This window comes from Dicentrarchus labrax, unplaced genomic scaffold, assembly GCF_905237075.1.
Source record: "Dicentrarchus labrax unplaced genomic scaffold, dlabrax2021, whole genome shotgun sequence".
Taxonomy (NCBI): domain Eukaryota; kingdom Metazoa; phylum Chordata; class Actinopteri; family Moronidae; genus Dicentrarchus; species Dicentrarchus labrax.
In genome coordinates this window covers 7,751,426-7,777,050 of record NW_026136705.1, presented here as the reverse complement: position 1 = coordinate 7,777,050, position 25,625 = coordinate 7,751,426, and the positions used below count along the sequence as shown (strand labels likewise).

Here is a 25,625-nt window from a genome sequence, read left to right as displayed (position 1 = left end):
GGTGTGGGGGCATTGAGGTAGGAGCTTCAACATCTGTTGCTTGCTGAGTGCACTCTTCTAGTCATTTTATGATAAGCCCACTTCCCACAAACTGTGTGATTTCCCAATCTCCTCCACACTACTATTCCAATTGCCAAACACCGGGTTTCCAAAGCTACAAAGAGACGTTTCATCACTCTCGCTGTTTTCTCTCTCTCTCTCTGTGTTTTTCACCAGATCCTGCCCGTGTGGTTAACATGCCATCTGTCATCTACGTGGCCATTAGTCTGCCGGGCTTCATCCGCTGTCCTGTAGATGCCAACCCTCCCGTAACTCTGGTTAAATGGAAGAAAGATGGCCTCCCCCTCCGGATAGATAAGGTGAGTGACTTGGATTCCATTTTTTACTTCATCTCTTATCTGAGTGAAAGGTTTCCCTGAGTTATTGATTGGAACCATTATTGTTCTAAACATAACTCCTCCTTACACACAATCCGTGACTTCTCCATCCACAGTACCCTGGTTGGAGCCAAATGGACGATGGGAGCATCCGTGTGGCAGAGGTGACAGAGGACTCTCTCGGCACCTATACCTGCATGCCTTACAATGCCCTGGGTTCCATGGGATGGTCCCCTCCCGCTCCCCTGGTGCTAAAGGTATTCCCACCGTAACTGTGCACATAGGCTGCGTTTCATTAGTCGTTCAACATGCCCTCGTTCACTTGCCCTCCCCCGGAATCCCCGCCGCCATCATATGTGTCTTTCCAATTGTCTGGAAAACTGAAGTGAACTTGGTAAGATGGACCCTCGGAGGGCTGAGGGAGCGAGTGAACAACGATGGTCACTCCGAGGTGGATATCACCCACAATGCATTGCAGTTTACGTCATTGCCGCTATAACGCAGAGTAAGGGCAAGTGCGTTTCATTTAAATCCCCCGCTCCTCCCCCGCCCACTTTCCCTCCGCGCTCCAAGTGGCCTCTGTGCGACGTATGCTGTTACGTCATACCAAGGGCTGAGGGTAAGTGAACGAGGGGAAGTGGAACTACTAATGAAACGCAACCACAGATTAGCCCATAACAGCAAAACAGCTCTGACACATCCAGGGGGCAGTGCAGCTCATCTGTTTTTTCTTGGCTGTTTCACGCTGGGCAGGACCCTCCCAAATTCTCAGTGGTTCCTGGAGGGGAGTACAGGCAGGAGGCTGGGAGAGAACTGGTCATCCCCTGTGAGGCAGAGGGAGACCCCTTTCCCAATATCACATGGAGGAAGGTAAGACACTTTCCACACCCTACACCCCCCTGCCTATGCCTTTATTAGGGACCGAGCCAGTGACCTCTGGGAGGCCCTATTGTATCTCTAGGAATTATTATTATTATTTGCTGCACTTTGACTGCATATTTGGTGGCCGCCACATGCTCTAAAGCTCATGGAAATTTGCACAAAATTCGAACGTGGCAAAAAGTCATGTATGCAATTGTCCCCGTGCACGGGCACCGCCAAATGTCGAGCCCCGCCCCCCGAATCAGCCCCCAAGATGCGTAAGGCCAACATGTACGAAAACCTGTACACGTGTATCGTGATAAAAGTAGCAGAAAAGCCTCTTGGACTCAACCAACCTCAAACTAAACAGGAAGTCGGCCATTTTGGATTTTGTGGTCATTTCTGGCGATTTTCGCCATTGCATTGCATGCTGGGAATTTATCGGATTGACTCCACATTTGGACACAGCCACCTAAAGACATTCACGATTAAAAGTTGCGCTATTTACGACATTCCATCGAACAGCGTGGACGTGGCGTAGTGTCCCGTGGCGTCCAATTTCCATCCTTCGCCATGAAAACAGAAAGTGGTCATAACTTCTGCGTACATGATCCGATCGCAACGAAACTTCACGTTTGATAAGAGTCCCGCCCTGAACACGTCTATGTGATAATATTCAGTAATAGTGAGAACGCCACCTAATGGCAACAGGAAATATCACGTTCTACTACTAGCAGGATGATCAGATCCACCAGAAAATTACTTATGAAATACAAAACACATTGTTAATGATATGTGATGACTGTGGTGAGTGGGTGTGTCTGTAGCGTGGCATCAAATTTTTATGTACCGCCACAAAACACAACTTTGCTATGACTTGAGTGTACATTGTCCATTCGACTCCAAACTTCACTTGTCTGATGAGAGTCCCGCCCTGAACACATCTATGTGATAATATTCACTAATAGTGAGAGAAAGTTGTGCTATTTGTGACTGTACGTTGAAGGGCGTGTCTGTGGCGTGCCGTCAAAGTTGGCCAGGTTGAATCAAATGTCAAACTGTGATGCCATTTCCAGCATTTCAGTGCTTCAATTTGAACTAACTCCTCCTACAGATTTTATCGTATTGACTTCAAATTCGATCACTGCAATCTAGACACATTGGTGAAAAGTTAATCAAATATTTACTGCGCGTCAAACGGCATGTCTGTGGCGTGGCGCTGAATTTCCACGGTTCTCAGTGAAGAGTCTCGCTATGAACGAATAAGTCTTTCGCACGGTGTCTGAAATGCGTGACAATGTAGAGCGGTCTCCCTCGGCTTCCGCCGTTGAGGGATTGGGCGTGGGGTGACGTGGCGTGGCGTGGCACGGCTTCGGCGGGCGACCGCCTTGTAGGCCACGACGTAGGTTGATGCAGAGGTCCCGCCCAATGCTGCTTGCAGCTTTAATTTTGTTTATTTTTCCCATTATCTGATGCCATGGTGATCAGCTAATCTCCCTGAGGTCACTGACAATACCCTGACAATACATAGCACATTACATGATAAACATTAATTGAATTAATATACATAATATTACATTTAAAGTGTACAATCATATACAATTCAAAGCCAGTCATCACTGTACATACATTAAGAAAGAATACTAATTAAAAATCTATATATAGGTGTTGTTTGAATATGAAGCAAATAGCATTCACTCTGTCATCTGCATGCCAATAAATACCTCTGCATATTCTTTTTAAGGGATGATTTATTTTTAATTAGGTAAATATCAAGGGCTAAATCATTCCAGTTTGTAACGGTTCCATAAATTTCAACGAGTCAGTCCTCGGGCTGGGTAACGCAATACGGCCGTTAACAGCATGTGTGTAATTTACTGTGGGGTTGATTTTTAACCACCAGTTCATGTTGCTTTATTTTCGCATTCAGTGTTTTCCATTGAGAAATCTTCATTCTGAAACCTGTGCCTGTAGTGGGCGCAGATTTTAATTACTCAAACTACAGTATGTCATTTTAGTGTTTTTAATCACATTTTAATGATGTCTATAAAATAAGCAATCAAGGGAACATATTAGATTCTCCCAGTTTTTTGCTTGATTATGAGCACGTTTAATCTTTTTCGTTGACTACTGTCTGATTAGCTATTGTTTTTGTCTCCCACTTATGAAATTCATAATTCATCATTCTGTAAAATTTGATACATTAGTCAGATACTGAAAGCAGTATTATTGTAGCAGATGTGAGATTGCAGATTGATATTTTTAATAGCTGTTAAACTGTCCCTACTGTATTATGCATGTTTTTTTCAAGGTTATGAATTTTGAACTCCACGTTCCAACCTATTGTGCACCTCTCTCCGTCTCTCTCTCACTGGCTGACTCTCTCTACTGCAGGTAGGGAAGCCCAGTAAAAGCAAGCACAATGTTCTGCCCCGAGGCAGCTTACAGTTCAAGTCACTGACAAAGGAGGACCACGGGGAGTGGGAGTGTGTCGCCACCAACGTTGCCACGAGCATCACTGCCAGCACGCACGTCCAAGTCATAGGTACCCAACATGTACACAAAAACACATATACATATAGAAACCTACATAAATATATACAGTACATTAGAATCTCTTTGTCCCCCTTGTGCCAATTCAGAATTCAATCAGGAAATCAATGCAGGACTGTACGTTAGCAAAATAGGCAACTTTTTCAAGTCACGTATTACTATTTCATGGCAAAATGGCTGCTATGAAAAAGGTCTATTAGCCCAATAATGAAAATTAAAAACACAAGAGTGTTTTTGATTTCATGTCGTACCATATATCATCCCATTCCTAGTGTGCAATGATAACATTTTACAAACAGTGGGTTCTTAAGAGGGAGGGAAAAGCAGCTTTTCATTTCTAGCTGCCGACTGTTGATCTTGCCGCCTGAAATGAAAACTGTTGCTGGCAGCTGTTTTTACCTGTAGTTAGTTAGCTCATTAGCGGTGGAGTTAAGAGGTATATTTTAGCTGTGGTAGGTAGTGGTTGTACTGGTGGTTTTAAACTGCCATCCTGCATCTCTTCCATGAATTCTCAACCGCTCAGGATAACACACTGCAAGCTCTGAAGGAGCAGAATGATTTTGTTCCAGATTAAGTTCAAGTTCAAGATCAAGATGTTGAATTTCTAAAATATTTGAATGCCTGTGGTAAATTTCACACTTTGTCCTTGCTAACCACTGTACTTCCTCACTTCCAAATCAGAGCAAAACAATGACTGTATTCAACTGGCTCCTGATTGGTTTTCTGTTACTTTGGCTCCAGTACAGTACCTAAACAATGGAACCGGAAATTAGCAAAAATACATATTCAGAATTTTGACTGGAGAAATTATCTTAGCACAGGTAATGTTTACAAAAAACTTATTTTGGACTCAAGATGACATTAGAAGAAGAAGAAGAAGAAGAAGAAGAAGAAGAAGATGAAGATATATACTTTATTAATCCCCTATTGGAGAATGTGACCTGTAATGTTCTCTCTCTTATTTTCTTTTTTCCAATAAGATGTTGCATTGGGTTTCTGGCTCCGTAAGAACACATTACTGGGTCCAGCTCACAGTAAATGCATTTGACAAGAAAAATGAATGCACTGTATCACAGCAAGGCTACTCGGTGACTAATGTGCCCTTTTAACAACACCTTTCTCACTGCTTTCCCTCCCTGCAGGCACAAGCCCCCACGCCCCCACCACCGTCCATGTAGTGGCATCCTCCACCTGGGCCAATGTGTCCTGGGAGGCGGGCTACGACGGAGGCTTCCAGCAGACATTCTCAGTCTGGTACGGCCATGTGTGAGTCATCCCAGCATGCTTTGCTTCCTGCTTTTTCTTCTTTACTTCCTCTGTTATTTCTGAAAATGTCTTTTTCCAGGGTTGTGTTCAGAACAGTTGTGAAAACGTAGAGATGGAAATGCATGGAGATCCAGTGTGAGTGAGTTTTCATCTCTAATCTTGGAATTTCTGGAGGAACAAGTAAAAACAGTTGCAACTAAACTGAACATGACCCAAAAACCTCTGTCCTGCTGCTGCTGCTGCTGCTGCTGCTGCTGCTGCTGCTGCTTTGCCGCTAGGTGACTGGAGAAAGGGCCTGGGTTGAGATGTTTTCATTTATTGAATTACTTGAGGTTTTATCTATGACTGACGCAGTATAATCTGAATCACACTGAAGTGATTTTCCACTTGTTAACTGAAATGTAACATAGTTGTCTTGATGTTAGATTATTGTGGGCCAAAAGAATTAACAATAATGATATTATCGCAATAAAAAAATAAATTAAATAAATCAGTCAAATTAATCTTTAACTTTTATTGTGTTTTGTATCTTTCACCAAATTGTAACCAAAAATGACTGCCATCTACTATGTTGCAGTGTGAACCACAAAGCGAGAACAGAAAGAAACAAAATGATTTAAAAGATGCTGAACTATGAACACTTGAAATATGACAGTTATTGTAAGTTTCAGTATATCGCAACACCCCTAATATAAAATGATAGTGTTTTTGAGAATCGATACAGTATCACAAAATAAAATATCCTGATAGGATATCTTTTTGATATTTTCTTACATACTAGATGCAAAGGGTACAGGGATACAAATCAAGGTGTCTAAATAGATACATTATTTCATCTTCTTGAAGATGAATTATTTATTTAGCAATTTTATCCCAGTTCTACAAGAGAACCATCTGCATTTTTGGTGATGGATGTGTAAGCAAAATGTTCACAAAGTTTGGTGGATTTGAGCAAAGCTTCCTTGAACAGGGCAGTGAAAACATTCCTATAGTCATTATAATCATAATCATTCAAACAGAAGTGCTCATTTCTGGTTGATTTTGCACTGACAAACTCTTTTATAATAGTTAAAGATGCAGTGACTAATCCAATAATTCAGGCATTAAGCAGGAAATATTGAATACCTGTAATTGTGACAGTGGAAACTGCTGGCAGCAATGTGTGTCACAGACTGTGTAAAATGCTTTTGTTCAGCTGGTTCTTGAACTCAGGAGTAGGATACGTTCTGTCTTTTAGTAAAAAGAGTGTCTTCTCTGTCGTTATCTGTGTATGTCAGCACTACTCAATAAACCTGTGCAATTTTAGCAGGCTTGTCACTGTAATGAGATAATATCATTGACAGGCATTTCAGCTAGACCCTGTTAGTGAAATATAGTATTGACTGCAGTTGTCTTTCACCATTCAACAGCTCGGTTCCAGTTATAGTGTCTTCCTTAAAGCTGCAGGAGTAAACTTTTATAAACATAACTTTTTCTCATATTTGGTGATTTGTTGTTTTCCCAGATTATCTGTCTCATGTACTACTGTCTGGGTACAGTGACAGTTTCAGCAAATATGGCAAAAAAATATTTTATAAAAATGACCTACTGCAGCTCTAAGCTTATTAACATGCAGCACAAATGCTGATTAACACATGCAAACAGTTGAAAAATATTAAGAGATGCAAAATTCTGCTGCACTGTTCATATACAAGTAAATACTGTATGAAATGTATTAGGTGAAATTTAAAATAATAATTTTGAAGCTCTTTTAACATCAGTTTTGACCCACTAGCCAGCTCTGATTTCATGGATAGATCACGGAGGATACAACATTAAACAACATCCTATATGCTACTGAGGATTTATGGAACATGTCATGTGAACTTTTTAGAACACTAACAATATTGCTGATGAACCAATCACAACTCTAATAAGCCTGTCTCAGTTTATTGTAACCTATCATGCTTTATTCAAACGGCAAGGGAACTGCAGAGCAGCACAAATATTTAAAAAAAAGCAGACAGCAGCTTTAATTAATGACATTCATACTGACATTAGTGAGTGATGCCAGTAGAGCAGCTATGGGTTTCATCCATCTCAGTGACATTTTCTGAGGTGTCCCACCACTGGTTGAATAGTGTCTAATCTAAACATCAGAATTTTGTTTATGCTGGGGATAAAGAGTAGCTCTCCTGTCCAAACCCTCCTGCCAAAATCCACACTGACACTCTTGTATGAATTACTGCAGGGTACTAGTACAAATATTTTACAGGACTTTAAAAGGTAATCTGTGACTCCATTGACAAAACCAGTCATTTTACCTAGCAGATAAAACACATTGCAAACTGTAGAAAAACAAGATAAGACTCACCAAAACCCGTCTTTGTTAGTCTTTCCAACAGTCTTTCCAACAATCACCAATGCTGGTTTGGTGGAAATAAACCCTTAGAGTTAAATGAGAAAATAGGCTGCTGTGGCTGCCATGTTACGTTAACTAATCCTTGGGAACAAATGTGAAAATCGAAATACATCCACTAAAAGTTCTTGTTTTTAGCTATCACTCTACACCAGACGAAAACGCTAATTTTATCTTGCATATCATCATGACTTTGTAACTTCATTCAAAGGGGCCAGAAACAAAATAAAACTCCAACCAAAACCACCTTTGTTAGTCTTTGCACTGTTCCAACAATCACCAACTCTGGTTGTGTCGAAATAAATCCTTAATTCACTATAGTATCCTATACTGAGGGACTAACATGCATGAGCAGCCAGACCAGATTTCTAAACAAACCACAGACTAGCTGGAATAACAACACTGGCAGAGGGAGGGTGACATCATTCTCTGCTCAGGGCATGACTCCGCTGTATCTTTACATACGAAATAGGTCTTAGCTGCTATATTAATGTTTTAAACCTCATATACATATACAGTATATATATATATATAAAACCTTTAATAAGTAATAACATTTTAGACTAGGGACAAAAACACCTTCCTATAACTATACTGTGTGCAGTTCTTATTCATGTTTACATATAATAAAATACATTTACAGTAGAATTGTTGCAGCTGCTGCATGTGTACGCTGTTCTGCTTCATCTGGTCAGGGTGCAGTCAACGCTTAATGTGTGGCATGGGCAAACAGCAAACTGCAAAGCTGAGTGCAGCATGGGCTTACTACCATCAAGTGTTGTGAATGAAGTGAAAAGTCAGATATCCATGAAGCAAATATTTAATTTCAATGATATAATGTTGGATCAATGATGGAAGTAGAACTGCTGCAATACGCTACACTGTGTGACGATGAGACTCTAGATTGTATCTTTGTACAGACTTTAACTTTTGTATCTAAAAGTGAAGGCACACCCACTATCTTCTTTCCAATATTTCCTGTCTGTGGGCTCACCTCTCATCGTGACTCCCGTACAGGCTGAAGAGGGAGCGTTTAGGTCCACATGACTGGCTTTCCATATCCGTGCCTGGAGGCCACAGTTGGATGGTGGTGCCCGGCTTGGAGCCAGAGACAACATACCAGTTCAGCGTCCTGGCCCAGAACAAGCTTGGCACAGGCCCCTTCAGCGAGGTTGTCACTGTGAACACACTAGGTGAGTATACTGCACTACCGCTTGACTGGAGCAAAGGGATCCAATAATAAAATGGCTTCGGCAGTCTTGCAGTGGAAATAAAAGCATGTTCTTTGGAACAAAAAGTCATAAACTTTTTTTATATCTTAGATGCCTTTATTTTTCTGTATCACTGTATGTTCAGCTTTATTAGAATGAAAACTTGATTAATGAAACTGAACCTTGAGCATTTCCAAATGAATGATGTGTCTCTCAATGAGGAAGAATAATGTTGAACAACTATGTCAAGTTCTCAGGTTAATATAGATATAATATAATATAAATGTCCATGTCTTTGACATTTAACATTCCACATAAGATTAGCGCTGCAGTGGTAGAGCAATCATTTTAGAAAGTTCTCTGCTATGATGATAATGTTTCACGACTCAGCTGCTGGTCGTGGGATGTTTCACAGACTAAAGAATTTTCGCAGGAGAGGATCCTGCTGAAGTTTGATGCGTTTTTTAAGTGTTTTATGTCTACAGGTGTAGATAAGGCAAGGCAGTGACAGATTCTGTCTTAATTACAACAAATTAGTGAGCATGACAGTGCCTCACCTCTAAAAATGTTATATTGGAGCTAAACTATTCAGAAGCAAATATCTAATTAGAGTTTTCTGACCAATATTGTAATTTAAATTGCAATTATTGGAGGCCTATATTTGTTGTCTTTATCATTCCCAACTTTTTCTTCAGACGTTCCCCACAGTCCTGTCAGATGAACTCAAATACCCCTTCATCAGCACCACCAGTTATGTTCCAAATGTGTTAATTGATTTTAAACTGGATGATATAAGAAAGCCTACAGTTTGTTTGTTTGTTTGTTTAACTTGCATTGGTACTACTTGTTGCAAAAGCTGGATGTTTAAACCATTTATCAATTTGTAGCTAACTTTTTGAACCATTTATGCATTTCAATTATTCATATTTCACAACTTTCCAACAATTTATTTTCTATAATTTTTTTAGATTTTCTGTATCTATAATTCAATTTCCACCATTTATCCATTACCTTTAGCTCTCTATTGAGACTTAAAATGTAATTTTAACCCCCCTAAATTTCACCATTTAGCTCACACACATATAGATATTACGTTAATGGAATACTTGAAATTACCTCAAAATAGTCAGTTATAATCAGGAGATTCCAAAGTGGCGTTATATTGATTGTTGGCTAGTAACACCACAGCTGCTGGGCTACCTGCTCGCTACCTGTCTGACAGTGATGTGAAATTATCACCTGTATCATTTATGTACAAAAAGACTTACCACTAATGGCAAAAGGACACTTTTTTAAATGTCAATAATCCATAAAACCATGTTTTTTACAAATATTCAACCACCAAAATGTGCAGACACTAGCATGCAGCGTAAGAAGCTGTTCACCAGAAAACAGCCAATATTTCTTTTTGTTGTTCTTACAGAATTAATTTAGGGCAGACAGTTGTCATTATAGGTGGTGAAATCCACAGTTGCCAGCTAAATCTTTGCTACAGCTTGTTAACACACTGCTCTGATAATAATACCCTTTCTTATTGTATCATACATATACTGAAATGCAACATAAAAAAGAATAATTCAAATTTTACTGAATAAAGCAGATTATGAGAACAACAAAGTAAAAGCTACCTGGTAAAAGCTTAAACTAGGCTCTGGCTGAATCATTATGCAGTATATCATTCCTTACAGTTGTAAGTAAAAGGACATTTATTAAGTTGAAATGAAGCTGTCACAGATTATTACCTAAAGATAAGTGACATGCTGAAAATTGGGATAACTATTCACGCCTCGTCACCTTCTGTATCAGCCAGGGAGTAGAAACAAAGAAGACAAAGCATACATCTCAGCGCCTTTTGTCTCTTTCTGCTTTGAAAAAACTTTTAACATAGTCAAGTCTTTCCCCAGTCGTTTAAAGTCAGATATCCTGACAAGTGTGAATGCAGAGTGAGTTCAGTTCAGACGAAAATGAGAATAAACTTTAGCATAACAGATCTGCCTGGGAAGATGAGTGGATTGGATAGCAGCATACTGGCCAACGGAGTGACAGGATAGCTGTGGATGCAATGGGAAAGTGTGAATTTTATGCATATGTTGGAGATGCATATGGTATATAATCAAATCTAGTAAGACTAGTCAAGACACATTTGTAAAGGGAGGGTAATTCATTAGCATCATGCTGGAGGAACTGCTCGCTGAATAGTCACTCACACACATTCTCAACCCTAATGTGCTCTTCCAGTATTTCCTATAAGTACCCCTGAACCATTGGTGCTGCTTACCCCACCACGGTGCCTCACAGCCAATCGCACGCAGCAGGGAGTCCTGCTCACCTGGATCCCGCCTGCCAATCACACAGCACCTATCCAGCATTATGTCATGGAGTTTCGCCTGGGGGAACGATGGGAGGTCTTGGACGACGGCATTCCTGCTGGGGAGACGGAGCTGCTCGCCCGAGACCTCATCCAGGTAAAAGACAGGACACGGACTGTAGACTTTACACACAGTATTATACAGGACCTACATCTGCCAGTTCCAAGATAAAGAGATGGCTGGGCTGGGGGAATCTCGAATACCAAGGTAAGGTGTTTCCATACACATAATATGACCAGGAAACTCCAAAAACACGATCCTAACCAAGATACTAGTACACATGTAAATTAATCTTTTGTTTTTGAATGAAACCCTTTTTAACAAGAAAATGTGGTTCTTGTAAAGCATTACAGAATAAATCACATTTTAATCTTTGCCTAGGTGCTAGAGTACATCAACATCCTAGCTTAAGATCTATTAAAAATATTCTTAAATCAGGTGTGAGGATATCTGGGGCTTTTCATATTTGACTAAAGGACAGTTTAGTCCATGATTAAAGGAAAATGTTGATATTTTTCAGGTGTTATCCTCATATTTTTGGCCATTGTCTTTCCTCCATTTGATTGAGCTCCTCCTTGTACTCTGTTCAAAATAAGTAAGGTTGTCCATCAAGTGAATTGACTTACAGTCGTCCTCATAATAGTTTGTAAGTAACCAGCCGTTGTACTTAGTTTTCTTAAGTCTCCTTTTGCTAACATGCACACAGGTTAAATCAACACGAAATTAATATACTTTTATATCATTTGTACTTACCTTTAAACAAGTTATATTTGAAAGCCTAAACCTGCAATAAAAATAAAAATAATAATAATATTTTTGTGTTTGTGTCCACCTGATGAATGTGAGTCCAATATTCACTTTATTAGCTCTGTTTTGGTCTCCACCAACTCCAGAGGGAAATATCTCGTTGGTTGCTAAATGCTAAATTAGCTTGTCACTAACCATGTCTGTATGCAGTTTGGTGCTGAGCAGGTAGCTTGCAAACATTTGGCCTGCCACAACTGAAAATGATGTAATCAAAAAAACAGTAGAGTTACAGCCAGACAGCTAAACAATGAGCTGAAACTCACAATAAAGCTCCGTAAAGACGGCTTTCGAGTGAATTAGCACATTAAAACCAAAAATTCCAAAAGTCTCTACATAAGTTTAGCCTCTTTTCTTTCTTTAAGCTGGTTGGTCACTCAGATGCTGTCAGACTGCGTATGATTTAACAAACTGAAGCTGTTAAATGAACTTGCCAGTGTGAACATTATGTTAAAGAAGCTTAACACTGAGGTTATGTTCAGACTGCAGGCAGAAATGATTTGTTTTTCAAACTGTGCTATTTAGGCTCTAAATTACAAGTACCCAGATCAGATTCTGCATATGTATAACAATGTGCTGCCACCTTGGTTGTCATAGTAACAATGCAGGTGTGCACACACTGACTGGTCTCACTTTCTGACCATTTCTGTGTGAAAATTACTTGTTTTCACTCTTTCTTGTATGTCGTATCTGAAGTCCAGAACACACACAGTCCTGTATTTCTGCATGTCTGCAAGAGAGAATTGTGAAATTATGAACACAGTATGCTTTTTTAGAGTCTTTTTCTCCACAGCAAAGGACAACCAGTGTATCTTTACTGATTTATGAGCTCTGACACAATGCTTCTTTTTCAGAATTTCACATCTTGCTCATGTCGGCTAATTCTCCTACAATGACACGTTTGAGCTTCTTTCTTTAATCTAACTACCACTTTCAGCTACATGCAGATGCTTTTATCTCTCCTTTCAATGCACGGCGAACACCCACACACACCTCTCTCCAGCTCTCTCACTGTGCACACACAATGCACCCAACTTGTGTAACTTTTTTGGCTGCAAATGTCTTACTGCACCGGCTGAGGCAATTTGACCCCGGAGGGATGCTCTGTTTGGTTGTCTGCACATGTGTGTTTGTGTAAAAGTGGTGGTGTGATGATGTTTGGTATGACACTCTTCTCCACACTCAAATCCTCATTTTTTTCTGACGATTTAGGAAACACCTGAGCTGAGAACTTAATCCAGAGTATATTTATCAGTGGGTATTTGAGTGTTACACCAACAGTACAGCAAAGTAGGCATTGCACCCTGCTGAAGTGTCCTTGAGCAAGACACAGGCTGAATCTCTGTCAGCTCTACCGCTGATGTTCTGTGGCTGACCCTGCTCTGTGGAGAGAGCACAGCCAGCTCCACAAAAATGAAAAAGAGGTTGAATAAGTCTTAGTCAAAGGTGATGTATGATATTCATATAAGCAGTTTATTTGCTCTCATTCATTTTCTACTGAGATTCTTGTCATGTTTCTCCGTGTAAATACTGTTCTAATCACTGCAAAGCCTCATGATATGATACAATTTAAAGCTATATATAATTATGGACATGGCCGCTTTGATTGGCAGGTGGGTGCTGTCACAGACGGCTGTTTTCGATAACCAGGCTTCATTTGGCCCACATCAGCTCCACCCACACTTTTCATTAGCTGGGAGGACTTCCAAGAGGGCAGCGACCAGGGTCAACCACACTGAGCTTCACAACAGCTCTTCAAAAACCTATGGGTGCCGTCAGAGAGACTACATCCATTGTTAACTATACAGTCTATAGTTAGCCCACACACCGAATCGCGACACGATAGCTGGGTGTGCTCCAATGAATTCTGACCGGGCTGCATCAGAGGTTTTTGGTTCTACGTTGGTTTTGATTTGTAGCTGACGCAGCGAGATCATTACAGATTCTTCCGAAAAACACATTTCAGGCTGATGTTAATGCAATTTTATAAAAGTAACGTTACCTTCATAGTCTAAAAAGACGTCCCATTTCATCCTCCTCCTAAAGAAGAGTCACTGAAGTTACACAACTGTTTTCACTGGCTGAGTAGTGTGTTTTAAATTTGTAAACCTGTCGTGCCACTTAAAAAATCCAATTGAAGCCAAATTCAGCTTGTAATACATGACTTCTAGGTTCCATAGTGCCATTCATGTAGGATTTTTATCTCAAAGTTAATGTTTTTTTCGCTGTTCTCACATTTGTTTCACTGTTAAATCTCATACATTGTGCTACTAAAAGTAAACAGTAGCTGTCACTAACTGAGCTGCACGATTTATTTCCAAAGCCTTGGTGGCTTAGCTGGCTGGTCTTTGGAGACACCATCAGAATCCCACAGCCTGATTGAACCTTTCTGATGCCAGACGTGAGATCCGGATTGTTCACCCTGTGAATGTTGATCTCTCTGTTCTGCTCCTAGGAGGCATGGTATGAGTTTCGTGTCATGGCCGTCATGGATGACATGATCAGCGAACCTAGCAACGTAGTGGGAGTGTCCAGCACAGGTGAGCCATTATGTCACTTAAAGCCCCCCTCCAGTCAATCAGTGTTTCTTCCTGTTCCCACAGTGTGATGTTTGAATGATGTATGTGCAGAGTTTGACACTAGAAGGATGTTTCCACATTTGAGGCAGACAACCACCCAACTAGAGCTGGGGTCTGTCCTAGGTTTCTGCCTCTTAAAAAGGCAGTTTTTCCTTGGCCTTGTCACCAAGTGCTTGCTCATGGTGGTACTGTTGGGTCTCTGTAAATAATGTTATAAGGAGTTCGGTCTAGACCTGCTCTATTTGAAAAGTGTCCTGAGATAACTTCTGTTATGAATTGGCTTTATACAAATAAAATTGAATTGAATTGAATTGAATCTGCTGAAAGTGGAAAGTTTCTCTGAGCTCACTGAAAATCTGATTTTAAGGGGCGGGGCCTACCAGCATGATTTGTGACATCACAAATAGTTAGGAAGTCAGTCCTGGTCCAGTATGCAACTTGTACAGTGTGATGTAGAAAGTTGAAGCCACCAGTGCACATCCACTGAGAATGGACTTTACAGTGAAGTAGGAGACATCTTGTGTCCAGCAGCAAAACTTTAAAAATGAACAACATTTGTTTATTCAGAGATTCTGGAAGTTTTAATTAGGTAGAAGGAGAAGATGACTTTCAATGATTTCAAATTTAATGACACACATTTTTGTTCCAGGCAGACTGTTGTATTCGTTGTAATGCATGTTTAGAGGGGATCTTTAATAAAATATAATTTTACCTGTGGTCATTATTAACACTTTATCTGGATAGTCTCCCTATAGATAGTTTATTTTTAGTTTAGTTTACTCATTTTATATGCATACTCAGATTTGGTAACTCTTTATTTGAAATATTCCACTCAAGATTTCAACAGCCTAACAACCGTTTTCGGATATTACACCACTGTGGTTAACATTTGGTTAGGCACAAAAAACATTTTGGTTAGGGGCACCCTGATAGCTCACCTGCTAGAGTGTGCACCCCATGTACTAAGAGTCCTTACTGCAGTGGCCTGGGTTAAGCCTCCTTGGCTGCAAGTCCTCCCCTTCTCTTTCATTCCCTGTTTCTTGTCTATCTTCGCCTGTCACTATCCAATAAAAGGCCTAACAAGCCCCAAAAAACCCATTTTGGCTAGGATATGTTCATGAATTGTAACATATACTATACTATAGAGTATCAATGTTACAAATACTTATAATCTGTAGTGTTAAATATAGACGTACAAATGTCAAATGTATGAACTCTGCATTATACAATATATGTGCATGGGAAATGAATCAGAGAGTGAGAGAACAAAGGGCGGTTCTTCTTGAAACTCTGCTCACTGTCTCGAGTTCAGAGGAGCTTTTCTTGTCAATGCTGGGATTCAACCCGACAACCTCTGGCAGTATCTCTGCCCTCAGGCAATCTTAACCTTTCGGAGCTGAGGTGGGGCCATGGATGAATTGCACACGCAGCAACTCCAACTTTGCATTTTGCCTATTCAGCACTGTTAAATTTAAGCTTGCTTTACATGCACACCCCTCTGTAGCATCCTGAAGAGTATGACATCATCTCTGTGCCAGTCTCCCACGGATTGCATCGGCTCTGCTTCACACTAAAAAGAGATTCATTAAAGCCAGTATTTTTTTGGCCTCGATGCTGAAAGTCTGTTTCGAATGTGAAATTAAAACCCATCAAAACGTGATGTCGCTCCCCTGCAGAGGTCACTGAGTACACATCATTTGGTAAGAGCAGCTGTTGGTAGCATTTTTAGAGAAGATTTGCTCAGGAGCCTTTGGAGCTCTGGAAGTACTCTGCTGCCCCCTACTGGTAAAGATAGAGAGCTATGCACTGTAGCGAGAAAAAAAAGCTCCTTCTCATACTCAGTTGATCTGGTATTAATGTCTTTCTCTGGGCATACTGTCAGTCAGTATCAAACAGGATGTGAATGCACACTGTGCTACCAAAGATGACAAAGGTGTTCTTTGGCTGATCAGTAGTTATTCTAAGTACCAATATTGTTGGAGCTAGAATACTTTGCATTTTGCTGTGTCATGCTTCACTGCAGCACATAAACCACTCTAACAAGTTCATAATAAAGGTTGACACATTGTCCCCCCCGGTCCTCACTGAGCGATTCATTAGCATGTAGGTCACTAGGATAACTCCAGCATTAATAACAGAGGACAGCTCTAAAAGTTGGTAGATCCGTAAAAGGAGTTAAAGTAGCTGCACAGCACAGTGTTCTCTCCAGCACACTGGCTGGGTTTTCATTATCGTAATGATATTGTTTGAGCACAACTCATGCCGGTCGCATTAATTCTGGCATCTGAGCATAACAAGCTGAAGAGTGCAACCAGTCATGTTGAACAAAGCATCAGGAAATATGGAAGAGATGCAGCACTTAAATATGGTTCAGACCAGTTCACAAAGCATTATTTCAGATTCTCTGAATTATTTAAATTAATATGATTATGGTTGTTTTCAAAATCATTCTTTACATTTATTAAGAGTGTCTCCCCAATATGCAGTAGAAAATATGTGAAATATGTCTGTCAACAGGTTTGTCTCTTATTATTTCCTATTTATTTTCAATTTTTTTCCAAAAACAGAAGTGTGACTCCCACTTACAATGAGAACAGTTTAGTATCACACAGACATATACATCTATAGTTTTAATGAAAATAATTTCTGTTTCATTCTTTCCATCCATGATGAACTGCACAGACTTTTATGTTTAAATAAATAAAAAATACAAATTACTTATACAAAAACTGTCCAGTGACATTCTGACAAGTGGAGGGGCAGCCAGTAATCTAAATGTAAATTCAAATGTAGTCTTGAGAAATGTTCTAAATGTGCATATTTTCTCAAAGAATTGTCTATAACGTGTTTATGCCTTTGAATGGAAAACAAGCTTTCATGTCTGTTTTTCATATACAACCATGTCTTCTCCAAATATTGATATTCATTCATAATTTTTTTTTCTGTCTGAAGGGCTCGCTGCTCCAACTTGAGCATTAACATTTTATGTCTGTAAAACATTTTGCAGTTCTGAAGGGACGAGAATTTTTTCTCCTCTGTTTTGTTATTTGTTTTTTCAAATAATGTTTAGCTAGAGCTTAAGTTAAGTTATCCTTTATTGATCAGCATAGGAAAATTCTTTCTCTGCATTTGACCCATCATAATCCGAGGAGCAGTGGGCAGCTCCTGATCTGAGCCAGTACCCTGGAGAAATTAACCTAACATACATGTTTTGATGTATTTATGAGTTGTTATAAAATCTGTATTATGGCTCAGATGGTGATTGAACAATTAAATACCTGTTGCTGCCACCAAGAGCAGTGGTTCCAGTGGTATGATGCAGTGCCCTCTTGCAATTGTTTCACCATAAATGAATGACAACTTTGTGCTCACTGGTGCCCTTTTTATTGTTTTTGCCCCTCAGACAGCCACTGCTCAGATCCTTTACTTCATTAAATTACTTCTAAAATTAGTAATACCACAGAACTACATGTCCTTTATACAAAAGTATTAGCATCAAAATCTACTTAAAGTACCAAAAGTAAAAGTACTCAGCATACAGAATGGCCCTTTTCAGAATAATATATATTATGTTAATAGATTATAATTACTGATGCATTAATGTGTCCATCACTTTATTATTGCAGCTGGTAAAGGTGGGGTAATTTGTTTGTCTTGTCTACTTCTATAATGATACATAATATAAAATATGTCCGCTACCACATTGTAGTCAGTATTCAGAGGAATTTCTGATACCGGAATCGGACCAACTTTAGTAGCAACCAGACAATAATAATATGCATAATATAATAATACAGTGCACATGTAGCTTCATCGTTTAATTTTCCTCTGCAGCCTTCTTCACTGTAAGTTATGAATGCAGATAATTTTTAAATAAAGGGTTTACATTCTGCTAGGTCATCATGGCATACTCCCTGCAGAAATGTCCATTTTGGAGACACGTGCAGTAGTAAAGGTCAACTGTAGCATATTTGAATCTAACTGGATATGGCAGGAATACTCCTTCAATAGGCCCTTCAAAAGATCCTCTGCAGGAACCTACAAATGACAGGATAAGACTTCTCTTTTTTGTTAGCAAGAGTGGCAAAAACATAAGGGAAATGAACAAAAGGGGCTTATTTGCATAACCCCCCCAAAAAAACATCTGAAAATCCTCATTCAGTGTCTGATATCATTAAATAGCTGCCTAATCATTGCACAGTGCGTTCTTTCAGGGGACTCGTGTCGGCGTAGTAATCTCATAGTAAATATCACTCGCTATTTCAGAGCCAGAAAATGAATGTTGACATTAGCATTCATTTTGTGGAGTGCCATATCAGAAGTCAAGTGAGCAAACTGAAGTTTCACATTTGTTTCTTTAGTCTGTTTGCTGTATTTGTCATTTCCTCCACCTCTGGGTGAGCCAGCTGCTGTCATGTCCCTCTTTTTTTTTACATCATCATCTTTGCTGTTACACTGGTACAACCGGTTGCTGACTCTTCCGTCCTCGCCTCACAGACTTCTTCCCTCCTCCAGAGATGGTAGAGGAGCGTGGACTGGCGAGACCTGTGGTGGCTGGCATTGTGGCCACCATCTGCTTCCTGGCGGCAGCTGTCCTGTTCAGTACGATGGCTGCCTGCTTCGTCAACAAGCAGCGCCGGCGGAAGCTTAAGAGGAAAAGAGGTGAGGGTGGGAATGTCCCTCTCATTAGTAGACACAATTTAAGTTTTGAAATGTAACAAAAAATCTGATTCCTTCATGATGATGTAACATTAGCTGGGTGTTTTTATCACTGTATTAGCTTTAAATACATTCATGGTAAATGTAACTGACACATTTAACATAATGTTACCTAACTTACATGAATCATGTACTTGAACTGCAGCCTCCTGCTGCTTTGTGACTCCTCTCCTCTCAGCTTTAACTGTATGCTCAAACAGGAAACAGCAATGTAATTGTTTGACTGAGAATATAAGCCAGAAGTGAAGCTTAATGACACTTCAGAAGCAGCCATGGCTATAGTAACTCATTATATTTTATGTTTTTTATTAAAGTGTCTTTTGTATTTTACTGTTATCCTGTCCCTCCAGGCTCGGCAGCAGCAGCACTAATGTCGTCTTTGGGGAATCACGTTTTTATAAACCTTATACGTAAATGTCTTGGATTAGTGTTATTTATCACAAATACCAAAAGGACGTTTTCGCAATTGTCAATCAGACGTTCAGCGACTTTGAGGCTTGCTTAAACATTTATTTTATTGGTGAATTGGAGAACAATTAATTAGTCCGTGAATGCTACGAAACAACAAGTGTATTATTTACTCATCTTCAACTCCTTTATTTGAATAGTTCTGAAATTAATGCTTACAAACATACTTAACTAACAAACTATATGTATTTTCTTCAAACTGATCTTAAATGGCAATAATGATCTTTTCTGTCTCCCTTCTTCCAGACCCCCCACTTTCCATAACCCACTGCAGAAAAAGCATGGAAACTCCGTAAGTAACTACATGATACACAACACTGTTTCACCAGTCTATTGCACACTACTCTACAAGAAACAAACCCATAACCTAAATCAGTTAGGATTCATTTCGCTCACTGGTCAGTATCAAAAACAGTTTTCTGTCATCCACATGGAATTATATTCTGACTCTGGGTCAGGGGCACCCTCTTGTATGGATTTCTTCACAAGAACAGATTGCTCACTTCTCACTTTTAGAAAATAGTGCAGAGAGAGTGCATCACTTTCGAGTGATTTTACCTCATGTTGTTCATTTCTTCAGGATGTACTTTTTAGTAGCTAAAAAGACAGAGTCTGTAGAGTAAGTCCTCATGTGTTTGCTTTTAGACTGGTCTCATGCAAGATAGACAATTATATCTTGCCTAGGAGGTTGGCCACCCGGAGCACAGGGTTCACCGAGCCAAGAGCTATTATATGTTTCCAGTTTACGATATATGACACCTGCTTACAGGACAACAAGACTATGAACAAATGCTATTAAAAAACTGGAAAAAGCAGATGAAGATTTGTTGCTTCACTTATAACTGAATATTCCTGGTAAAAAATCCTTTAAATGTGAAACACTTTCAGGACATGCAAACCTTTATCCCTGAGCGAATAGAGCTTAACAGCTTGAAGCTTGTCATGTTTCTTCAGCTTGAAAAGAGTCATAATTTACCTAGAATATAAAGGAAATTGGTTTATATTACATATATTTATTGGCTCTGAGCCTTTGTGAATTCAGCCGTACAGTTTATACAGTATGTGTCAAATGTTATTGGACAATGTTGTGAGTCTTTTTATTCCTCTGTCCTTGTGTGTCCCTGAAATCGATCCAATCTGCTATCATAAACGATCTCGGTCCCTTAATAGACCTTTTTCAGAGGAGACATTTTGACATAGCAAGAAGAGCACAGGTGGAACTAATAATATTAATGGTGGCTCTATAAGCCATGTCAGAGACCCAGCAGAATAGAATAGAGCCCTGGCAGTGGAAGGTATCCATCATTATGCTACGCCTGTATTAGACAAATCAAAATGTCCGCCATGAGAAAGCTCTGTTCAGCTCAGAGGAACCTAAAGTCTTTTCATAAGGACACACTCCTCCCCTGTTATCTTTAAATTACTGCATACTGGATGCTGTTTTGAAGTGGCATCTCTACAAAAACACTATCAACTGCTGGTGTAGGCCGATAACAACACATTCATTTCATTTTCTGTATTTATTTTCTAATTCCTCAAGTAATTAGACAGATTGGATATGTGTAGAAAAATGAAGATATTTATATGGATATATTTTTCTTCAAAAGCAAATCCAGAAGAAAGACCAAAACTAACAATGAATGTATCCTACTAACAAGTATTGTGTATGTATCTAAAGCCTGATATATCTTATTTGTCTGTGCCATAGAGCTCCATTTCTGTCCAAAATCTATGAAAACCACATCAATGCTGCCCCAAATACTCACTAGCTCACCTAATCCATGGCTGGAAGTAGCCCCGAACGAATGCACTCTTTATAAGTCTTCTAGTGACATTTGAACAAACTACAATTCTCAGCTGTTTTGTAAAGTAAATAGAATTTACGTCTTTAATGGGGTCCAATCAGCTATCAGTGCTACAGACAGGGTAGAGGATTTGGGGAATATTGAGATAAACACATTTTTGGTTTTGGTCTTTGTTGATAATTAGAAGACAGAATAACACCAGCCTTATACTCTAATTGTTTTTAGATCCTCTCATTTTTTATAGATTAAAGCCCCCATGTTTAGAATTGATGAATTTCTGGCTTTGGAAACTCTGAATGCTAGTATTATTCCTAAATTCCACCCCTTTTGGAATCTTGGTAAACTTCCTACATGTTAGGTTCTCTGTTGAAAAGACAACCACATTTTAAAGATGGTTAAGAGATAAAAGTGACATATACAGTCACATCCTAAGATAGCTAATATTAGTAAAACGCTAGCTAACTAGTTAGCTAATCTACATCAGTCATTTTATATGTTTCAACCATTTTAGTAATCTGGTTTTCTTTTGAACTTAGACGAGCCTAGTGCATAGCATATCTAAGTACAGGAAGTAGAAAGTTGACCAAGGTTCTGACCAAGGCTTGCTCAACTGTCATTGGATCTCAGAGCAAAAAAGGGGCGGGAAGAGGAGTCAATTACTCCTGCAAACTTGTAGTGGATCTGATCTGGGCAAATAATGGGCTGAAAGAAACACAAACAGCACCAATTTTCACATGGACTATAACCACGTAAAATGTCTACTCCTAGGGGGTTTAACTAAAGACTTTCTTTACTTGGTTTTACTGACACTTGACGGTACAATTCAAATACAGCTTTGCTGTGCATGTGTAGATGCTTGCCAAAGTACTGATTGCATGACAATATGCATAGGCTAATATTTCACAACTCCAAGGCAACGAGATGCCACAGGGTGGTGCAGCTATCATCAGAATGTGCTCAGATGGTACAGGACTGGGAAGGAAGTCTCATTTCAGGAAATGCGCTTTTCTTTGATTTCTCCTTCCTCATCGCTCTTCTGACTTCTTCTGTCTTAAGTGGGAGGAACTAAGATGTGAGGAGGGAAAACACAAGACCAATGAGATGCACCTAGAGGAATTTGAATTGCATCAGTTGACTACTGCTCTGGGTCTGAGAATGTGGGACTTTGGCTGTATACCTTCAGAGTCACTAAATGGAAAACTGTCTCAGTGGTCCAATCTTTGCTTGTATTTCTTTGCTCTCTCTTGCCTTTATCTCCCTCTTGTTGCTCCACGATAGCCTCCAAGCTTTTCTCTGACATTTCTTCCTCCCAGATTTTCTCTGTGACTTACTAATGCTTCTTCCAACACACTTAATAATAATGTCAAGCTATTTTCTCACATTTTCTGTGGCTTTTTCAAACATTCCCTCTCATTGACAGGCTTCCTGTTTATCCCCGTACTCTCCCCACTTCTTACTGTCTGATCTCCCCACTTCTGCAGGAGTCCACTTAGCCTCATTCCCAGCGTCGAGCCCTACTGGGAGGGGCTGGACGCAAGCAGGTACAGGCCTTCCGGTCTTCAGTGAGTGTGCCAACCATTGTCCCCCTGTTCTTGCACACTGTATACACCCTCTTTGCACTTTGGTTCAACCCCAGCTCCTCCAGACTCCTGACCTGGCTGCATGCTTCTGGCCAAATGTCCCCACAAGGCAACAACAATACTGGTCGTGGTTTCCACTGGTGAATGATGAAGGATCATCCTCGTAAGAAGATGTTGAAAACATCCACGTTCCACCCTGACTATGAGGGAATTTTTAGGAAATAAATAATCCATCTTGCCATGTAGGACACGATTCAGAGACACAAGGAAGGGATGTCGAAATCAATAGAATTTCTCTCAGCTGAACACTCATCTCTACAGCAGGAGTAGATATTGGGACATATAATCTTCTATACACTGAATGGTAATTGTACTAATGTAGTTCATTAAGAGGATGTCAGTGCCTGACAAAAACAAATCTGGATTATTTAAAGGAAAAGTTTGACATTTTGGGAAATAAGCTTATTTCCTTTTTACTTTCTTAGTTTCTTAGTTAAATCAAAATCGATACCACTCTCATGTCTGCACGCTAACTATGAAGCTAAGCCAGGAAACGGTTAGCTTAGCTTAGCATAAAGACAAGTAGCGTGGCTCTCTACTGGGTTCCTCAAACAAACAAGATATAACATGTTAATTTGTGAACGTATAACCTTTAGATTGAGCCAGACTAGCAGTTTCCCTCTGTTTCCAGTCTTAATGCTAAACTAAACTAACTGTCGAAATGGAGTTGTATCGATCCTCTAACTGTACGGCTGTCAGCCTCTGAGATCCTGTTACTCAACTACATAAAGTATAATGACCATTCACTGTGTGGTAATGGTGATTCCATCATTGAAACATCAACAAGTCCAAGGTAGATAATGAATGAAAGCAAAGATTAGAGTTTCATCCTGGTAAATTACACCAGACATTGCACGAGAAACATTCTTGCTATTTTAATATTAAGGCATATATATAGCCTATTTTGTCTGAAATTAACATCTCAGTCTTGAGAGCAGTGACATCATTCGTGAGATGTGCGTTCAATCACAGTGTTTCACTGTATTTGTTAAAGGAATAGTTTGACATTTTGGAAAATGCAATTATTCGCTTCCTTGGCGAGAGTTAGAACAAAGGAAGCACTTTTTGAGCGTCACAACCCCTCAATTTGATCAATTTGGTCAGCTAACATTTGGAAAGTCAAGAAGAGCTGCACAATGAAATCATTGTATCCCCATTCAAGTTAGTGCTGGGATATACTGGATGTTAACCTTCTCAGTTGGAGGAAGTCTTTGGTGCGTATGCTTTATGATGGGGCAGTAATGCTAGGTAATTTCTTTTCAGCAGGATGTGGCGTTTTTGACTTCGACTTCATGCTGAGAAACTTTCATAGGAAAGAACAGAGACCTACCTCCTGTGTTGCATCCAGTTTTCTTTATACATCCATGGTTTCCAATCTTTTTACTTGCTGGCTGCTGCCTGTAGCCTTATGTTTATCACGCAGATATGAGAGTGTATCAATCTTCTCATTTAACTCAAAGTGAATATTAAAAAAGTGGAACTATTCCTTTAACCTAATTCTTGTTTTCTGCATTGTGCACAACACTTTGATTATGCTTTGCAAGTATTTATTTGGTTTTTATCCCACAATATGTGACTCTGTCTTGCTCACTCCTTTAATTCACTGTTTCATCTCCAAGTCTTGTGAAAGACTTTCTTTTTGACATTTCTGAATTGATAAACTTCACCACCACTGTTTCTTTCTCATCCCAGATGCAGTCACAGTCACATTTTTCAGCCCACCTTGTTCCGCTAAATGAAAGTCCACTGTTTTGACTGTCAGTCTGAATTTTAAGTTTATAAAGATTACATCATCAGTGCCAACTGCTGCTCATGACCATGTGTAAGCTTATGAAAAAACGTAATCAGTATTTTAACTGTATAATGTTAAAGAGAATTTGAAGGACCTATATTTTTACAGATTTTATACAGTGTTTTAATAACACATTGTTATGACGCTGCATTATGTAATAACTCAACAAAATATAACACATTTTCACTTTATTATGTAATAACACCCATATTTTGTTGCAATCTGACACATTTTGTCATTTACATCCTGAACCCAATATGTAATAAAATATCCCTAATAAATTATTACTTATTGTGGTGGCTATTACAAAATATGAGAGCTGAACTTTTTTATGGTCTTTTTGGGGAGCCCTGTAGTTATAGTTGTAGTATAAAAACAAAATATCGCAACAGTAGTCAAATGTAGTGCTACAAATAAAAGCGTGAATTTTTCCAGGTCAGTCGGCCAGTTTGGCTGTGTTTGTAGAAAATGATAACAAGCTGATCTTGTTACAGCTTTTATGTGGCTATTTAGATTAAGATCAGAGTGAGCTATAATGCCAAGGGGGCCACAGGTCCTAGGAGTCTAATTTAATATTTTGGTTTAATGTAGTTTGATTGTTAAAAATATAACTTATACAGATGAAAATATACATTTTGGTAGGTTATTATGTTATGCATTTTCATCATAAAAAGTGTCACACAACTCTTGTGTTTTTAAATTATCACCAGAAAATGTAATAATTTATTCTAAAAGGCAGGAAAATGTATTACATATTGCGTTCTTGCTGTTCATTACAACATG

At 39.4% G+C, this 25,625-nt stretch overlaps 1 protein-coding gene across 4 annotated transcripts in view; it reads left to right on the top strand.

Moving 5' to 3' along the window:
* LOC127364170 (protein turtle homolog B-like) overlaps nucleotides 1–25,625 on the top strand; it is a 141,235-nt gene that overhangs the window by 93,317 nt on the left and 22,293 nt on the right. For 2 of the 4 annotated variants that reach the window (XM_051401440.1, XM_051401443.1), the window contains exons 8-17: nucleotides 217–359; nucleotides 494–634; nucleotides 1,131–1,247; nucleotides 3,633–3,783; nucleotides 4,934–5,057; nucleotides 8,473–8,648; nucleotides 10,905–11,131; nucleotides 14,295–14,379; nucleotides 18,916–19,080; nucleotides 19,852–19,897. In XM_051401440.1, coding sequence (XP_051257400.1) covers nucleotides 217–359; nucleotides 494–634; nucleotides 1,131–1,247; nucleotides 3,633–3,783; nucleotides 4,934–5,057; nucleotides 8,473–8,648; nucleotides 10,905–11,131; nucleotides 14,295–14,379; nucleotides 18,916–19,080; nucleotides 19,852–19,897 — 1,375 coding nt within the window. The remainder of the gene's footprint in view (nucleotides 1–216; nucleotides 360–493; nucleotides 635–1,130; nucleotides 1,248–3,632; nucleotides 3,784–4,933; nucleotides 5,058–8,472; nucleotides 8,649–10,904; nucleotides 11,132–14,294; nucleotides 14,380–18,915; nucleotides 19,081–19,851; nucleotides 19,898–25,625) is intronic. The other 2 variants (XM_051401441.1, XM_051401442.1) reach the window with 2 other exon arrangements.